Below are 13,672 nucleotides of genomic sequence, written 5' to 3' on the forward strand. Positions count from 1 at the left end.
TGGATGTCAGTGCTGTTCCAAAAGTCCAAATGGATTTGAAACAAATTCCCATCCACACCAATCCATACAGCTTTTACAACTGAAATGCCACTAGTCCCGTTGAAAGTGCAAAATGCTCGATGGCGAATATAAGACATTTGCCGAATCTTAAGTGGTAACTGAGCCAAAACACTGAAAGGAAAAATGCACTTCAGCACTTGGCTTGCAAATATTAGACTCCATCTGCAGCTTAAAATGAATGATTAATGTGAAATTTAGAATTGGATCCCCAGGTCTTGTTTTCATCCGCTTGGGGGGCGAGGGCTGTGTGTGTGTGTAAGCCCCAGATGCTTCATTTTTCCAGGGGTAAGAACCACTCTTTGATTTTAGTGCATGAAAGGAAGAAATGAAGGCATGCTGGAGGCCCACTGCTGTCGTGGAATGCAACCTGGAAAACAAATGGAAAACTCCCATTTGACGCATTAGGATAATTTAGCTGCACGCGCTGGTGGACATAAAAGTAATTTCTGACAAAGCTGCTGTTCTGACTGTGCTTCCTGTGCAGCAGAAACATTTAAAACCACAGAAGCCGAGTGGTTTCGAGGCAAGAGGCACGAAGGAGGCCTTTGGTTTCTGAGTAGGTCGCAGAATCACGCTAACAGGACCCCCCCCCCCGCTGCAGCCCTGGGACCGCAGCCAGGTCAAAGCACCCTACGCCAGCTACTGGGCACCGACATCTAGTAGAACAGTAGCTCTACAATTCTTTCCAGGCTTTTATTAAGAACCCAGTGATTGATTGGTGGGAACTGCGCTACGCCCCGAGCACCCGACGTATCCAGATTCGGTCCCTGACCTCCAGGAGCTCACAGGGTAGTGAGTTACAGGATGACGAGGCGAACACTGCAGGCGTGAACCCTAGGAGGTGCGAAGTAACCAATCCAGACAAAGCGCTACTAACGCGGCCACCCAAGAAATGTCCCGTCAACGCCAACTTAGAAAGTCGACATAAACCGTCCCAAGCTATCCCGACCAGCAATCCACTCGCCACTTCTGCCAGGATCTGTGCGGTCGTCGCGGCCTAACCCGGAAACACTACCTCCCTGAAAGAGCACACAGCCACTGCAGAAAGAGCGAACTACCTTTCCCAGCGTGCATCAGTCAAAACCTTCCCGGCATCCTCTCCGCCTCCGGTTTCTAATCTTTCCCCCCCGCCCAAGCTTAGGCTCTTTAAGACTCCATCTCCCAGGATGCCTTTTAACAAGTTAACCGAGCGCATGCGCCAAGAGGCGGACCCTCCTTGCCCTCACGACCCCGCCTCTGTTCTACCGCCGCCATTTTTTCAGAGACTTTCATCCGGCTGCCGACGGGGTTTTTTTTCTTAAAGGAGAAGCGACAACTCAAAAAATTTCCCCCTTCGTTCCCGCAAGACCTGGCGGCGCTGGGGACAGAAAGGCCACAGACAGGAAAGTGGGATCGGGGTGGAGGCAGAAGAACGCCGAGGCTACTTCCGCGGCTTAAGGAAGAAGGATAGAAAGAGCCTTGTGGCATTAGCGGCTCCTTAGGGAGGCAGGTGCGCGCGCAGCCAGTCCGGGGTGCGCGCGAGGCGGGGAAAAAGGTGCGTTTTCCTCCCACCAATCTCCTCGCGGGACCTGCTCCTCCCACTGCCCCTAGCGCGCGCTGAGCTCGTGGCGCGTGGGGGGGGGTGGAGGAGGAGGAAGGTCACTTTAGGATTGTCGCGAGACGCAGCCGTTTAACGGTGAGAACGGGTGCGCGGGGAAGGAAACCTCGCGCGCTCCCTTAGAGCCGTTTCCTGATTGGCTAAGGAAGGGGTGGGGGAGGGAACGCGGGACGTCGCTACGTGAGAGACGACGAGGGGCGGGGCGAGGAAGCCGTCCCTCCTCTCCCATTGGTCCGCTGAACGTCTGTGGCGGGCGCGCGCGCGCCGCCGGCGGTAGCGGGCCTTGAGTGGCAGGGGGCGGGGGGGGCGCCCTCGGAGCCGGGCGGAGGGGAGGGGGGGGAAGAGGAGCGCAGAGTGAGATTGAGCCGGACGCTCCGGGAGGCGAAGGGGGCGGGGGGAGCAGCGCCGCGGCCGCCGCCGCCTCCGCCTCCGCCGCCTGGGACGAGGGGGTGGGGGACGGACGAGCCCCGATGCCGGGGGAGACGGAAGAGCCGAGACCCCCGGAGCAGCAGGACCAGGAAGGGGGAGAGGCGGCGGCGGCCAAGGCGGCTCCCGAGGAGCCCCAACAGCAGCCCCCTGAGGCGGCGGCGGCCGCGGCGCCTGCGGGGACCACGAGCAGCCGCGTGCTGAGGGGAGGTCGGGACCGGGGCCGGGCCGCTGCGGCCGCCGCCGCCGCCGCTGTGTCTCGCCGGAGGAAGGCCGAGTATCCCCGCCGGCGGAGGAGCAGCCCCAGCGCCAGGCCTCCCGACGCCCCAGGGCAGCAGTCCCAGGCCGCGAAGCCCCCGTCTCCAGCTCAGGGCAAGAAGAGTCCGCGACTCCTGTGAGTAACGCAGTGTTTCAGGCGGTGGGAAAGACCCCCCTGTGTCCGCACGCAGCCCTCCCGGCTCCCGTAGCGCCCGCTCCACGTGACATCCTGCCTGCTCTGCCCCCTGCCGGCTCGCACGCCAGATGTCACGCCGCTCCCCGCTCGCGGTCCGACGGCTCCTCTGGGGCCCTCCCCGGGCCCCCGCCTGTGGGGCCGCTGCCCCCCTCCCCGAGGTCGCCCTTGCTGCGGGCACCTCTCCTGCCCCGCGGTGACCCTCCCCTTCCCTGCCGCCGCCGGCTTCGCCCGCACTCTGGCATCTGCGCTCCCTTTGTCAGCCTGCCCCTGCCCCTCGGACGGCGGCTCTCCACTATTACATCACATCCCCATTAGGAAATCAGCAGCGCGATCTTAGCCTTGGAAAGTGTGTGCGCCCCCCCGCCCCCGCCCCCCCCCCAAACACACACTAATTAGCTCCAGAACCCGGTGGTACTAGTAGCTTCACCGAGCTTTTACCGCTCTCCTGAATCTGCACCTCACGTTCACTTGTTTTAGAAATCTGGTACTTAGGGTAAAAACGGGGCTCTGCCGATTTTAAGTGCAGTCTTTCATACAAAATTAGCTAGGTGAGTTTTAGTGGTTTTGTCTTTGTAGGTTTTTCTTGTGCTTATGTTTAAATGTTGGAACTTCATCCTTAAAAATGAGGCTGCGAAAGCTCTCAAAGGAATTGTTTTATTCTCTAGAGACCATGGAGGGACCAGGAACATATATATTTTAAATCGTTAGTATTAAAATGTCCCTGTGTTGAAGATCCCGCAGTGTGTGCGTTTGTAAATTGTAGAAATTAATCATATTAGCCATTGAGCTCGTCACTGAAAACGTCATTTGTGTCTTTGGGCTTACTTTGAAGTGAAAAAATATTGGTGAAGGGGGAAATTGGAGCGGAGGGAATCCTAACTTTAAGTGCCCCCTCCCGTAGAGATTATGCCAAGATTTGACTTAAATCACATTTAGGACTTGAAACACACCTGTTCCAAAATTAAGAATTAAGTCTGTGACTCGCATGCTTGCCTTAGAAGCTTCTCAGAGAGTGAAAATTCAAAGGTATATTGCAGTATTACGTGTGCTTCAAATTTTGGAATGTTATTCAAATGACTTATAAGTACAGGTTTTTGTTGTCCATAGAACTGTAGTTTACACAATAAATTCTCTAAATTATGTTAACTTAAATAACATTCCTAAACGATTTTTTTCATTTCTGTTGCTAAACCTGGGAAGGTTAGTAACTTAATATATTTTTAAATCCCCTTCCATCCTTACCTGCTCATTCTACCAGTTTTTTACTTTCAGAAATGATATCTTAAGATAATGATACCTAGTGCAGTAGTTTTTTCACCTTGTAGTTTTTTTTCCCACTAACTCTTGACAAAAAAAGTACTTATGAGCCTTTTTACATCCACAATATTAAAACCGTTGGACTTGGATGAAGATGACTTAATGAAATTCCTTCCGTTTTTTTCTCCATATTATTCCCTGTGGGGAGAGGGATACAGTCTTAATTCTTAATGTCCCTCCCTTTTGCATCCAGTATCATAAAAGATAGTAGTGTTTTTTTACCTTCTTCTTAGCCTCAGAGCTATCTATTATTGATGCGTATTTTAAGTTCCGTAGTTTTGATCGGATTGTTAAAATTTTCATAGTGATAATTTATTTGTTACGTGTTTTCGATTTACTCCATGCCCTGGAAATAAAAGGAGTTCTAAAGCTTTTCAGCTGGGTAAATTATGATTGAGCAGTAACTGGGCCTGGTACTGTGCTAGGCTAGGCTTTATAAAGGTAAATGAGACGTGGTCCTTGTCTTCAAGGACCTTGCAGTATGAGGGGAAGAGGAATTGATTATAGTGGAGGTTTGTCAAACATGTATGCATGATTTACAGGTTTTCAGAGCGATAAGCTTTAATTACGAAATTTAATCCTTTATGACATTTCATCAGATTTTGAGTATCAGTTTACTGAATCCTGGTCAACTACCTTCTGACATCCTTCATTTTCATAATAACATGAGGCAGTTTTTAAAAAGGAAGTAGATGATTTATCTCTAATTACTTGTTCTATCAAGTTCTACCATATCCCATTTCTTCTATAGATTCTCAGTAATAACTGTTTCACCTACATTTGTTTCTCTTGATTTGAGTGACAGCAAAATTTACAGTAGAAAGTTCAATGAGTACAGAGATTTGGATTGATTGAAACCTCTTTTTCTACTAGAAGGCAAAATAGTGCAGTGGAAAAAGCATTGGACTATATAGTCAGAAAGTTTGTGGTCCCAGCTTTCACTAAGTGACCATCGGGCAAGTCACTTAAGCTCTTTAAATCTGTGTCTTCATCTGTAACTGGTAATTTATAATTGGTTGCAAGCATAGATGTGTATGATAATTAGGTTACAGTTTTTGTATACATCTATGCCTGTTAATAGCGTTTTCATTTGCATTGAAACTTTGAAAAGTTAATGAAAAGAACAGGAAATCTTTGTGAAATAATTTTTTAGTGAATTTGCTCCAGAGAAAGGCATAAAGTTAATGCTAAGATCATTTTAAAGTAAAACTTACCAGGCTCATAGTAAGGAAAGATAGACCAAATTTGAAGAAAGGTTATATATCAGTATTACTTAAGAATTGGGCTCATCATTTCCTGTATTTTGGCCAATAAATTCTAGAGTTCTGATTCTTAAATTTTAAATGCAGATGTTTATATACATATTTAATTTTAAATACATATTGTACCAATTTTTTCTGATTCATAAAGTTAAAACATTTAATATGGGAACTACATGGTAAACTAAGACTAAGTTAAATTGCAAAAAGGCTTCTTTTTTCATTCTACCATGATAATAAGTCCTTTGCATTTCATATCCAATGAATTTCTTATAAAACCTTATAAATACACGTTTAAACTTCCAATTTATCTATTGAGTAACCCCTTATTGGCTAAAACTGAATATTCTTAGAGGTACTCCTACAGGTTCAAGTGGGTTACAAATGAAACAAATAGTGCTCTATTTCCTGGGATGTGAAATTCCGTTTTTTGCTTTATTTTCTTGTTTAAGATAAAATGATAGTAAACCTTTGGGTAACACTTCCTATATCCTTTTATAAGGAAAAGGTGAGTGTCATGGATAGTGAGAATGAAAAGGCAGTAATGTTCTGAATTGAAACAACCTTTATGGCTCTTTGGAGAAAATTCCAGTTGTATAACTTTAAAATTCTGAGTTTTCCTCCCAGGGCAGTCCATATGGTAATAGAAACATCTGTTCATTCCAAAAGGTTTTTGAGAAAAGTTTATTGTGTAATGTTTCAAAATTAGTATTACATCTGTACTTCTCTTTAGAGCTAGGATGATTGGCAGTTATCTTGTGTTACTTATTAATTGGGACATTGGTGACATAATTTAAAATGATAATACCAAGCTTTAAAAAAAATGGAATGAGAAAACAGCTGTTCTTTCTAAAGAGAACAAAATTTGTATTATGTTGTAGGTTCTCTATTTGCTTGGATATTCTTTTGTAACGTAACAGTCCTCATTTAAATCAGGTTTGCTTTCAAAAAACAAAAAAAAACACCTTTATACTGGCTCAGAGATACTGTGTGACGTCTTTATTGTAAAGATCCAAGACCTGTGGACTTTTGAATTTGGGTAATGGCTCCAGGGTAGAGGTTCTTTATACTGTGCTTAACAGTTATGCATGATAGAAATGTTACCAGATTTAAAACATAACAAAAACATTTTTTAAATCATTTTATAACACCTTAGACTCTTTACTGTTGCTAATTTGTAAAATACATGTTACGTTTCTTTCTGAGGTCCAGTCTGTTTCCTTTGTAGAAATAAATTTTGACTTGGGTATAACAAATGAATAATTTGGGGTTTTCTGTTAGGTTCATTAACGTTTTGTTATGAAAATTGTCCAGTATACACAAAGAAAAAAATAGTACAATGAAATGCCCAGTATTTACCACAAGATTTAGTAGTTATCAAGATTTTGCCATGCTTGTTACCTCTTTCTTTTTTTTTCTTTTTTGGCAAAAGTATTTTACAGGAAATCTCCATTATTTCACCCCTTCGTACTGCATTTGGTAAAAGAAGGACATTTTCTTATATGACCACTTAATATAACAAAATCAGAGATATTTTCTTTGTATTGATTTTTTTACAGTTAAAACCTGTTTTTCAATGATACTCTAGCTGTATGCTGACAGATATGATAGCAACATATCTCTTTAAATTTACATTAATTAAAATTAAAAATTCACTTCCTCAATTACAAAGAAGCTGTTTCAAGTACTCAGTAGCCACAAGTGACTATCCTTGTACACTGCAGATATGGAATATTTTCATACATTTCATACATTTTCATCCTTGTACACTGCAGAAAGTTCTATTGATCACACTAGATGCTTTCTGTATCATTCTGGAGATGAACCTGAAAGAGATAAATATCTGTGTTTTAAGAAAGTATGCAAGATTGTTAATTTAATATTTGGTTCTCATTTCTTTCAGATGTGTAGACAAAGTAACAACTGACAAAGGTAAGACTTGGTCATTCTTAATCTGTTGTGTATATTATGCTGATTATTTTTCTGATCTGATAGAGTAAGCTTCATCCTGATAGTTCAAATCGTTCCCATTTAAAAGTAATCTTTATTTAGTAAAATAATTGGAGAAGTTAGAACTTGTTTAAACAGCTAAGAGGTTTGGGCTGGTGGAACACTTAGGCATTATTTGGAAACCTAATGATGGGGAGTCAGATTATTTAATGTCAATTTATTGCAATTTGTTTTAAGCTATATGCTTTTTAGTAAAGTAACGAGAGGAATGGTACACAGCATAGAGAGTAAAGCATAGACAAAAATCTTGGTGCTGGTAGAGACTCAAATTATAAATGCAGTTTGAAGAATGAGGAAAGAAAAGCATTCTAAGATTTCAGCCTGGTGAATAATTAAATGGGATCATTAAGTTGTTTCCCTTTAAAGAGTTTTACCAAACCAAATATGTGTATTAAATGTAGTCTTCTGCTTATTTGGAATACGAAGGAAAGCTAACGTCCACCTTTTTCTTTTTAAACATGTTTTTAAAAAGATTTCATTCTGACTTTGCAGATTGGGTTATTAAAATTGCCCCTAACATGCTGTGCCAGTTGCTTTTCATTATTCATATAAAATATATTCATGTAAAAAATACTATAATTTTTCTAGTTATTGGCTGCATTTCTTGATGCTAAATTCAAATATCCAGCATCCTTCTTAAAACTGGAACAGATACACTTCTAAGCATTTTTCATTATGTCTGTCAGAAAGCTTAATAACTGAGGGTTGGCCCATGTATTGTATATGTACGTGTGTTTGTTTATGAAAAGTTAAAAGATTTTTCTTCTCATAAAGAATACTTTGAGAACGTATAACGTATGTAACATGTATAAGGCAAGTTTAAAATCAGGATTTTATGCTGCTTAGAAGAATGATACTATGGTTAAGAACCAGCAACTTGAATTGGTGGCTGATTTGGAAATAATTAGATATCCGTGATTAGGTTTCTTTTTTTCTCTGAATTTTAGAGTCTGAGGCTAGTATTTCATAGTTTACCGGGCAGAAGGATTTGTTCTAGACAGATTTTTTTTGTGTAGAAAACTTTGCAGACTAATTTGTCTAGCAAATTTTGGGGTTTTTTGCTGCTGTTACTGGAAAAATAGGGTATGTCTGCCAAGAATGGAAGGTCTTTTTATTCAGAGGTCATTTTGAAATGTTATAATGTGATGAAAATGTAGAGACAGGTGACAGTCAAGTACCAGAGCAGTTTTTATTTTATAAAACCCCAACCTGCCTTTATCAGAGGTAAAATTACTTCATGTGTCTATAAAGAGTATGTATAAAGAAATTATTTGGGGTTGCCTTGAGAACTTGGAGGGTGTGGTGGAAATTTTGAATCCCTGTTGGAGATAAATTAATTGCTCTTTGTGTAGATGTCTTAAACCAGAAGAGTTGGCTTGTTACGTAGTTGTGCAGCTGTGGCTAGAATAAAACTGCATTCTGGGTAACTCAGTCTAAAAATCAATCTCTCTCTAATTCACTTATTAAGTGCCCTGGAACTAGTATTAGAGCTCAGATTTTGAATTCAAGTTCTGCCTTTTATTGCAAATAATACCTGGAATCCAATGAATGCTCAGTAAAAGGTAGATGTTTATAAAATTTTGAAGAAATACTCTCCAACTCCCATCTTCATCTCTTGGTTTATCTATTATGGTGGCTGCTCAACTTTGAATGGTATATAGGTACATAACCGATTCTTACATGAATTTAAACAACTAGATGAGGGAATAAAGGCTGTGGTGGTCACTTTTCGCTTGCTTTATAGTATTAGAATTTACCTCAATTCTTTCCCTTTTTCTTGTCACTTCTCAGAAAGTTGTTCTGTTACTCTGGAATAGTTTTCACGTTGAGTCTGTTGAATTTTAACTAAAGTAACTCATACTTATTTCAGAGACTGAGGGTTTTTTCAAAACTTTGAACAGGTTTTGATATTTTATAGAGGTACTGCTAGCTGTTTTATTAATATTGACAAGATATTTTCAAGATTGTTTTTACTCTTATTTACTCCAAATGACTAGAAATTATATACTTTCCTTCAAAAATAACCATGGCCATGTTTGAACAAATAATATTGCTCACACACAAAAAACAACTTGGCTGCTGTTTTTAAATTATATCAAGTTGCAGAGTGCCATGTTCATTCTTCACACTGAAGTAAATAGTGGTCCCTGTTCATTTATTTAATCCTGATGGGTATGTATAAAACAAATGGAAATTGAATATACATAAAAACAAATGAAAATTTACAAAAATAGTGTTTATTCATTGAACAAGTAATTATTGAGCATCCTGCCATATGCCCAGCCCCATTTTAGGTACTAGGTTGTGCTGGTAATCAAATCATTACAATGAAACACTTACTTGATTAAAATAATGTGATAGTGTTTGATGAAATTAAGATTTCAAGGGAAGACCTCTTTTGAGAAGGTGACATTTGAGTTGAGACCAGAATATGCAAATAGCCAGATGAAGAGCATCCCACACAGAAGAAGCTAAAAGGGGAAAACTTGAAATGTGAAAGCTATTAGTTTACCACTGCCAGAGGATTATCATCATCACAGTGGAGCTTCCAAGAGGTTTAGTAGAAATTTTGAGGGATGGAGCCTGGCAGGGTCCTTTCTTTAACCTGGCTTTGTTTTCCTTCTGTTTTCTATTTTAAACTAATAACTATTCTTATGATAATGAAGTATAGGGATAGTTTGCCTCAGTGTAGTTATTTAGTAATTCTAGTGTTACTTTAGCCACTAATTTTCTTTTTCTTTTAAACCTCCAACTAAAACTGTACAAGATAAAACCTTATTTAAAAAAAAAGACTATCTTAATGTTTACTAAAGGGAGTTTCATGTGGTTTCGTGGAATAATGAGTATTAGAGTCAAATGTAGTAGGTACTTGAGTCATCAGCGTGCTAGCTTATTGCAGGACCTCTCAGATTTTGATTGTGAGTAATAAACAATATAAATACCAAAATATGCAGTAACTACTTAATTTAGTTGACTATAAGATAGCCCCCCCTCCCCTTTTTAAGGGATAGGTTATATAGTTAGAATTTGTAGAAAACATATTTTGAAGCACTAGGTGCATGAAAATTTGAAAGTATTAAACTCTGGGTCTCACCTTTTATTCAAAATCATTTAACTGTTTCAGTTACTCATATTATTTCAAACATTCAGTAATGTTTTTACAAAGGATTGTCTAGATAGTCATCAAATAAGTTCATTACAAACCTGGGGAGTTACTTATGTTTAGAGCTTTGACTGTCGTATCTAGTTTATAATCAGCATAATACCTGAAATTACTACTAAAATATTAGCTTGTTTTAATTTTCTTTCCTGGATCACATCCTCAGTTTTTGTTTTAATCTAATTTATAGATAATAGTTTTGTGGGGTTTTTTTTTTAAGATTTTATTTGAGAGAGAGCACGAGCAGGGGGAGGGGCAGGAGAGGGAGAGACACATGTGCCGCCCCCCTCCCCTCCCCCCCAGCAGGGAACCTGCCATGGGGCTTGATCCCAGAACCCTAAGATCATGACCTGAGCTGAAGGCAGACACCCAACCAACTGAGCCACCAGTTGCCTCTCTGTAAAAAATTAGAATTTATTTACTTTGAACAATTTTATAGTTTTGATTTCATCAGTATTTCATTTTTCCTCTGTTGGAATACCTTGTATTTTTTATCCTGTCATTTCCAGTACCCTTAAACAATATTTGTGTTACTCTTAAATATATAAACAGGTATTCCCACCTGTTTTTCCCACTCCATTGAGAAAAATCCGACTTTAATTTTTACCACTTAAGGCAGCCTGGGTGGCTCAGCAGTTTAACGCCGCCTTCAGCCCAGGGCCTGATCCCAGAGGCCTCGGATCAAGTCCCACGTTAGGCTCCTTGCATGGAGCCTGCTTCTCCCCTTCTGCCTGCCTCTCTCTCTCTCTCTCTCTCTGTCTCTCATGAATAAATAAATAAAATCTTTAAAAAAAAATTTTACCACTTGAGTTGTACAAAAGGATGATGTGAGAAGTTACTCAGGGCATCAGCTTCGCAATTCTTAATTGAAAGCTTTTGAGTCTTCTTGCCAGTAACCTGGTTTCCCTAGTTAAAATCTTACTGGTTTTGAATAGAAGAGTGTTCTGGAAGGAGAATCACTAGGTTAAAAAAGGCATACACTTAGTTTAAGACCTAACAATCAAGATACGATCACTTTTAACTGAAGTATTCTTCACATATTAAATGATACTTTTCTAAAGTTGGCTTTAGTAGAAATTTTTAAAAGAGAAAGCCTCACTTTCCTTGATTTCTCTTTATACTGCTGATGTTGGAATATTTCAAAGTGGACTTTACTGATTATTTATGGGAAACAAAGCAGAGCTAATTATAGAAATACACCTGATCAGGTTTCAGAAACTCAAGTTTCTGACTGTTATAATAATGTTCATGTCTCAAATGACTGACAGTATATGAGCATTTTCTTAGTCCTACTTTCTTCGAGGCCTTTATCTTAAGGTAGCAGGTATATTATTTCTCTCAGTATGAGAAAGATCTACTCACATCTGTTTCCTTGTTGGGAATGCCCCACACCCTTTAAACCGTTTTCTAGTTCAAATGATCTAGACCTCCTGTGGTTCTTCCTCTCTGTTCTAGTTTTCTAGAAGTACTGACATACCTTACATATGTGGATTGTGACATGGGCTTAGAAAGCGTCTGGGGTTTATCAGCGCATTTCAGTTACGGGATGTTTTATCATTCAGATAAGCGAGTCTTTCTGTCCCTGACATAGAAAGAAATAACTTTGTAACAGTTTGCCTATAATGATTCAGCTTTTATATAAACCATTTTAGACAACAGTTATAAGTTTATTTTGTAATATATAGTAATTCTTTTATATTGAGATCCAATTCCTTCCAGAATCACTTAGATGCAGCAAAATGCCCTAGTGGAAGCAAAATGAAGCAGGAGTGGACAAGCTCTGATATAAAGGAATTAGCTCTGATTTCATGTTCTGACCTTTGAAGTCCAAGAAGGATCAAGCTCCTCTGAATTAAAACTAGCCAGATTGACCTAACTCTACATCAAGGCAAAGACCCTGTTAGCTTCAGTGCAAGTAATTGTCTTAGAGGTGACTGTGATTGTGTCTTCTGCCTGTCTACCTCATTGCTGCTTTGATCCTAGTTAAGCTCTCAGCTTATATCTTAGCTTCTTATTGGCTGATTCTGTTTGTAACTTGGCCTCTTTGATAATTTCAAACCCTATTTTCTTTACTGTGACACTCCCTAAACTCTTTTATCAGGTATTTGTTGCTAACAAACCATCCAAAAACTCAATGGTTTAAAATATAAAAATTCGTTATTTCTCAGTTGGGCTATCCCTCTCCTCATTGGTCTTTCGGTCTAGACATTTTCATGTCATGGTGGTCTCAAAGCAGTGTTTTCAAGAAAGGTTAAAGGCAAAAGCTGCAAGGGATCTTGATGCCACCTCACATGATACAGGATGTGAGGATTGTATTTTTGTATGTTAGGAACAAAAACATTGAAATTATAAAATGAAAAATTATACCATTTACAGTAGCATCAAAAAATAGGAACTACTAGGGCACCTGGGTGGCTCAGTTAATTAAGTGTCTGCCTTTGGCTCAGGTCACGATCCTACGATCCTCTGGGATTGAGACCCAAGTGAGTGGGGATCCCTACTCAGTGGAGAGCCTGCTCCTTCCTCTCATTTGTGCTCTCTCTTGCTATCTCTCTCTCTTAAATAAATAAAATATTTTTTTTAAAAAATAAACTACTAAGGGCTTCTTAGACATGAACATACGAAACATTGTTGAGTAAAATTAAAGATGAATAAATGGAACAAATGATGTACCTTGTTCATGGTTTGAAGGCTCAGTATTGTTAAGATGTCATTTCTCCCCATTGTAATACACAAATGAAATTTAATTCAAATCAAAATTTCAGTACAGGGGTTTTTTTGGAGAGTTTTGACGTTGTACACTTCTCAAAAGGTGTTAGTTAACATCTAGGAGTTCACAAACTATACTTTGAAAGCCTTTAGCTTGCACTGATCAGGAACTCCACCATTTTCTAGGAGTGGGATTGACTCTTTAAGGAAAGAGGAAGGGGTAAATAGATACTTGGCAGGCATCCAACCATAGCTACTACAAATAAATTATGTCCTATAACTTATTTAATCCTTACCTGACTGAAGGACATTTGATAATTCTGTTTTTTCCCTAGGTTTACAGGTGATCTTTTTGGAAGTCTGTTAAGATACAATACATACGCAGAAGTGCTTTTATCATAAATGTACAGCTTTGTGAATATTCACAAGGCAAGCCCGGTCGTATAATCATCACCCAGCTCAAGATAGAGAACCTGATCAGCTACCCCCAAGTATAGCCACTGTTCTGACTTTGAACAGCACAAATCCGTTTTGCTATTTGTTTGATTCTATATTAATGGAATGATACAGTATATACTCTTGGGTAGGACTTCTTTGCCCACTATTATATGAGATTTCTTTAGGTTGTGTTTGGGAGAGATTGTTCATTTTCATTGTATAGTATTCCATTGTGGAAGTAT

At 40.0% G+C, this 13,672-nt stretch overlaps 2 protein-coding genes across 3 annotated transcripts in view; one reads left to right on the plus strand and one right to left on the minus strand.

Annotated features, from left to right (window-relative positions):
- LPXN (leupaxin) overlaps nt 1–1,653 on the minus strand; it is a 44,561-nt gene extending 42,908 nt beyond the window's left edge. Inside the window, exon 1 of the mRNA XM_077863369.1 lies at nt 1,119–1,653. Within this exon, the coding sequence (XP_077719495.1) occupies nt 1,119–1,134 (16 nt within the window). The 5' untranslated portion in view covers nt 1,135–1,653. The remainder of the gene's footprint in view (nt 1–1,118) is intronic.
- Nucleotides 1,654–2,034: 381 nt separating this feature from the next.
- Nucleotides 2,035–13,672, plus strand: part of ZFP91 (ZFP91 zinc finger protein, atypical E3 ubiquitin ligase) — a 47,067-nt gene continuing 35,429 nt past the window's right edge. The window contains exons 1-2 of one of the 2 annotated variants that reach the window (XM_077863368.1): nt 2,035–2,477; nt 7,017–7,045. In XM_077863368.1, coding sequence (XP_077719494.1) covers nt 2,128–2,477; nt 7,017–7,045 — 379 coding nt within the window. In that variant the 5' untranslated portion in view covers nt 2,035–2,127. The remainder of the gene's footprint in view (nt 2,478–7,016; nt 7,046–13,672) is intronic. The other variant, XM_077863367.1, reaches the window with a different exon arrangement.

This window comes from Canis aureus, chromosome 21, assembly GCF_053574225.1.
Source record: "Canis aureus isolate CA01 chromosome 21, VMU_Caureus_v.1.0, whole genome shotgun sequence".
NCBI lineage: Eukaryota > Metazoa > Chordata > Mammalia > Carnivora > Canidae > Canis > Canis aureus.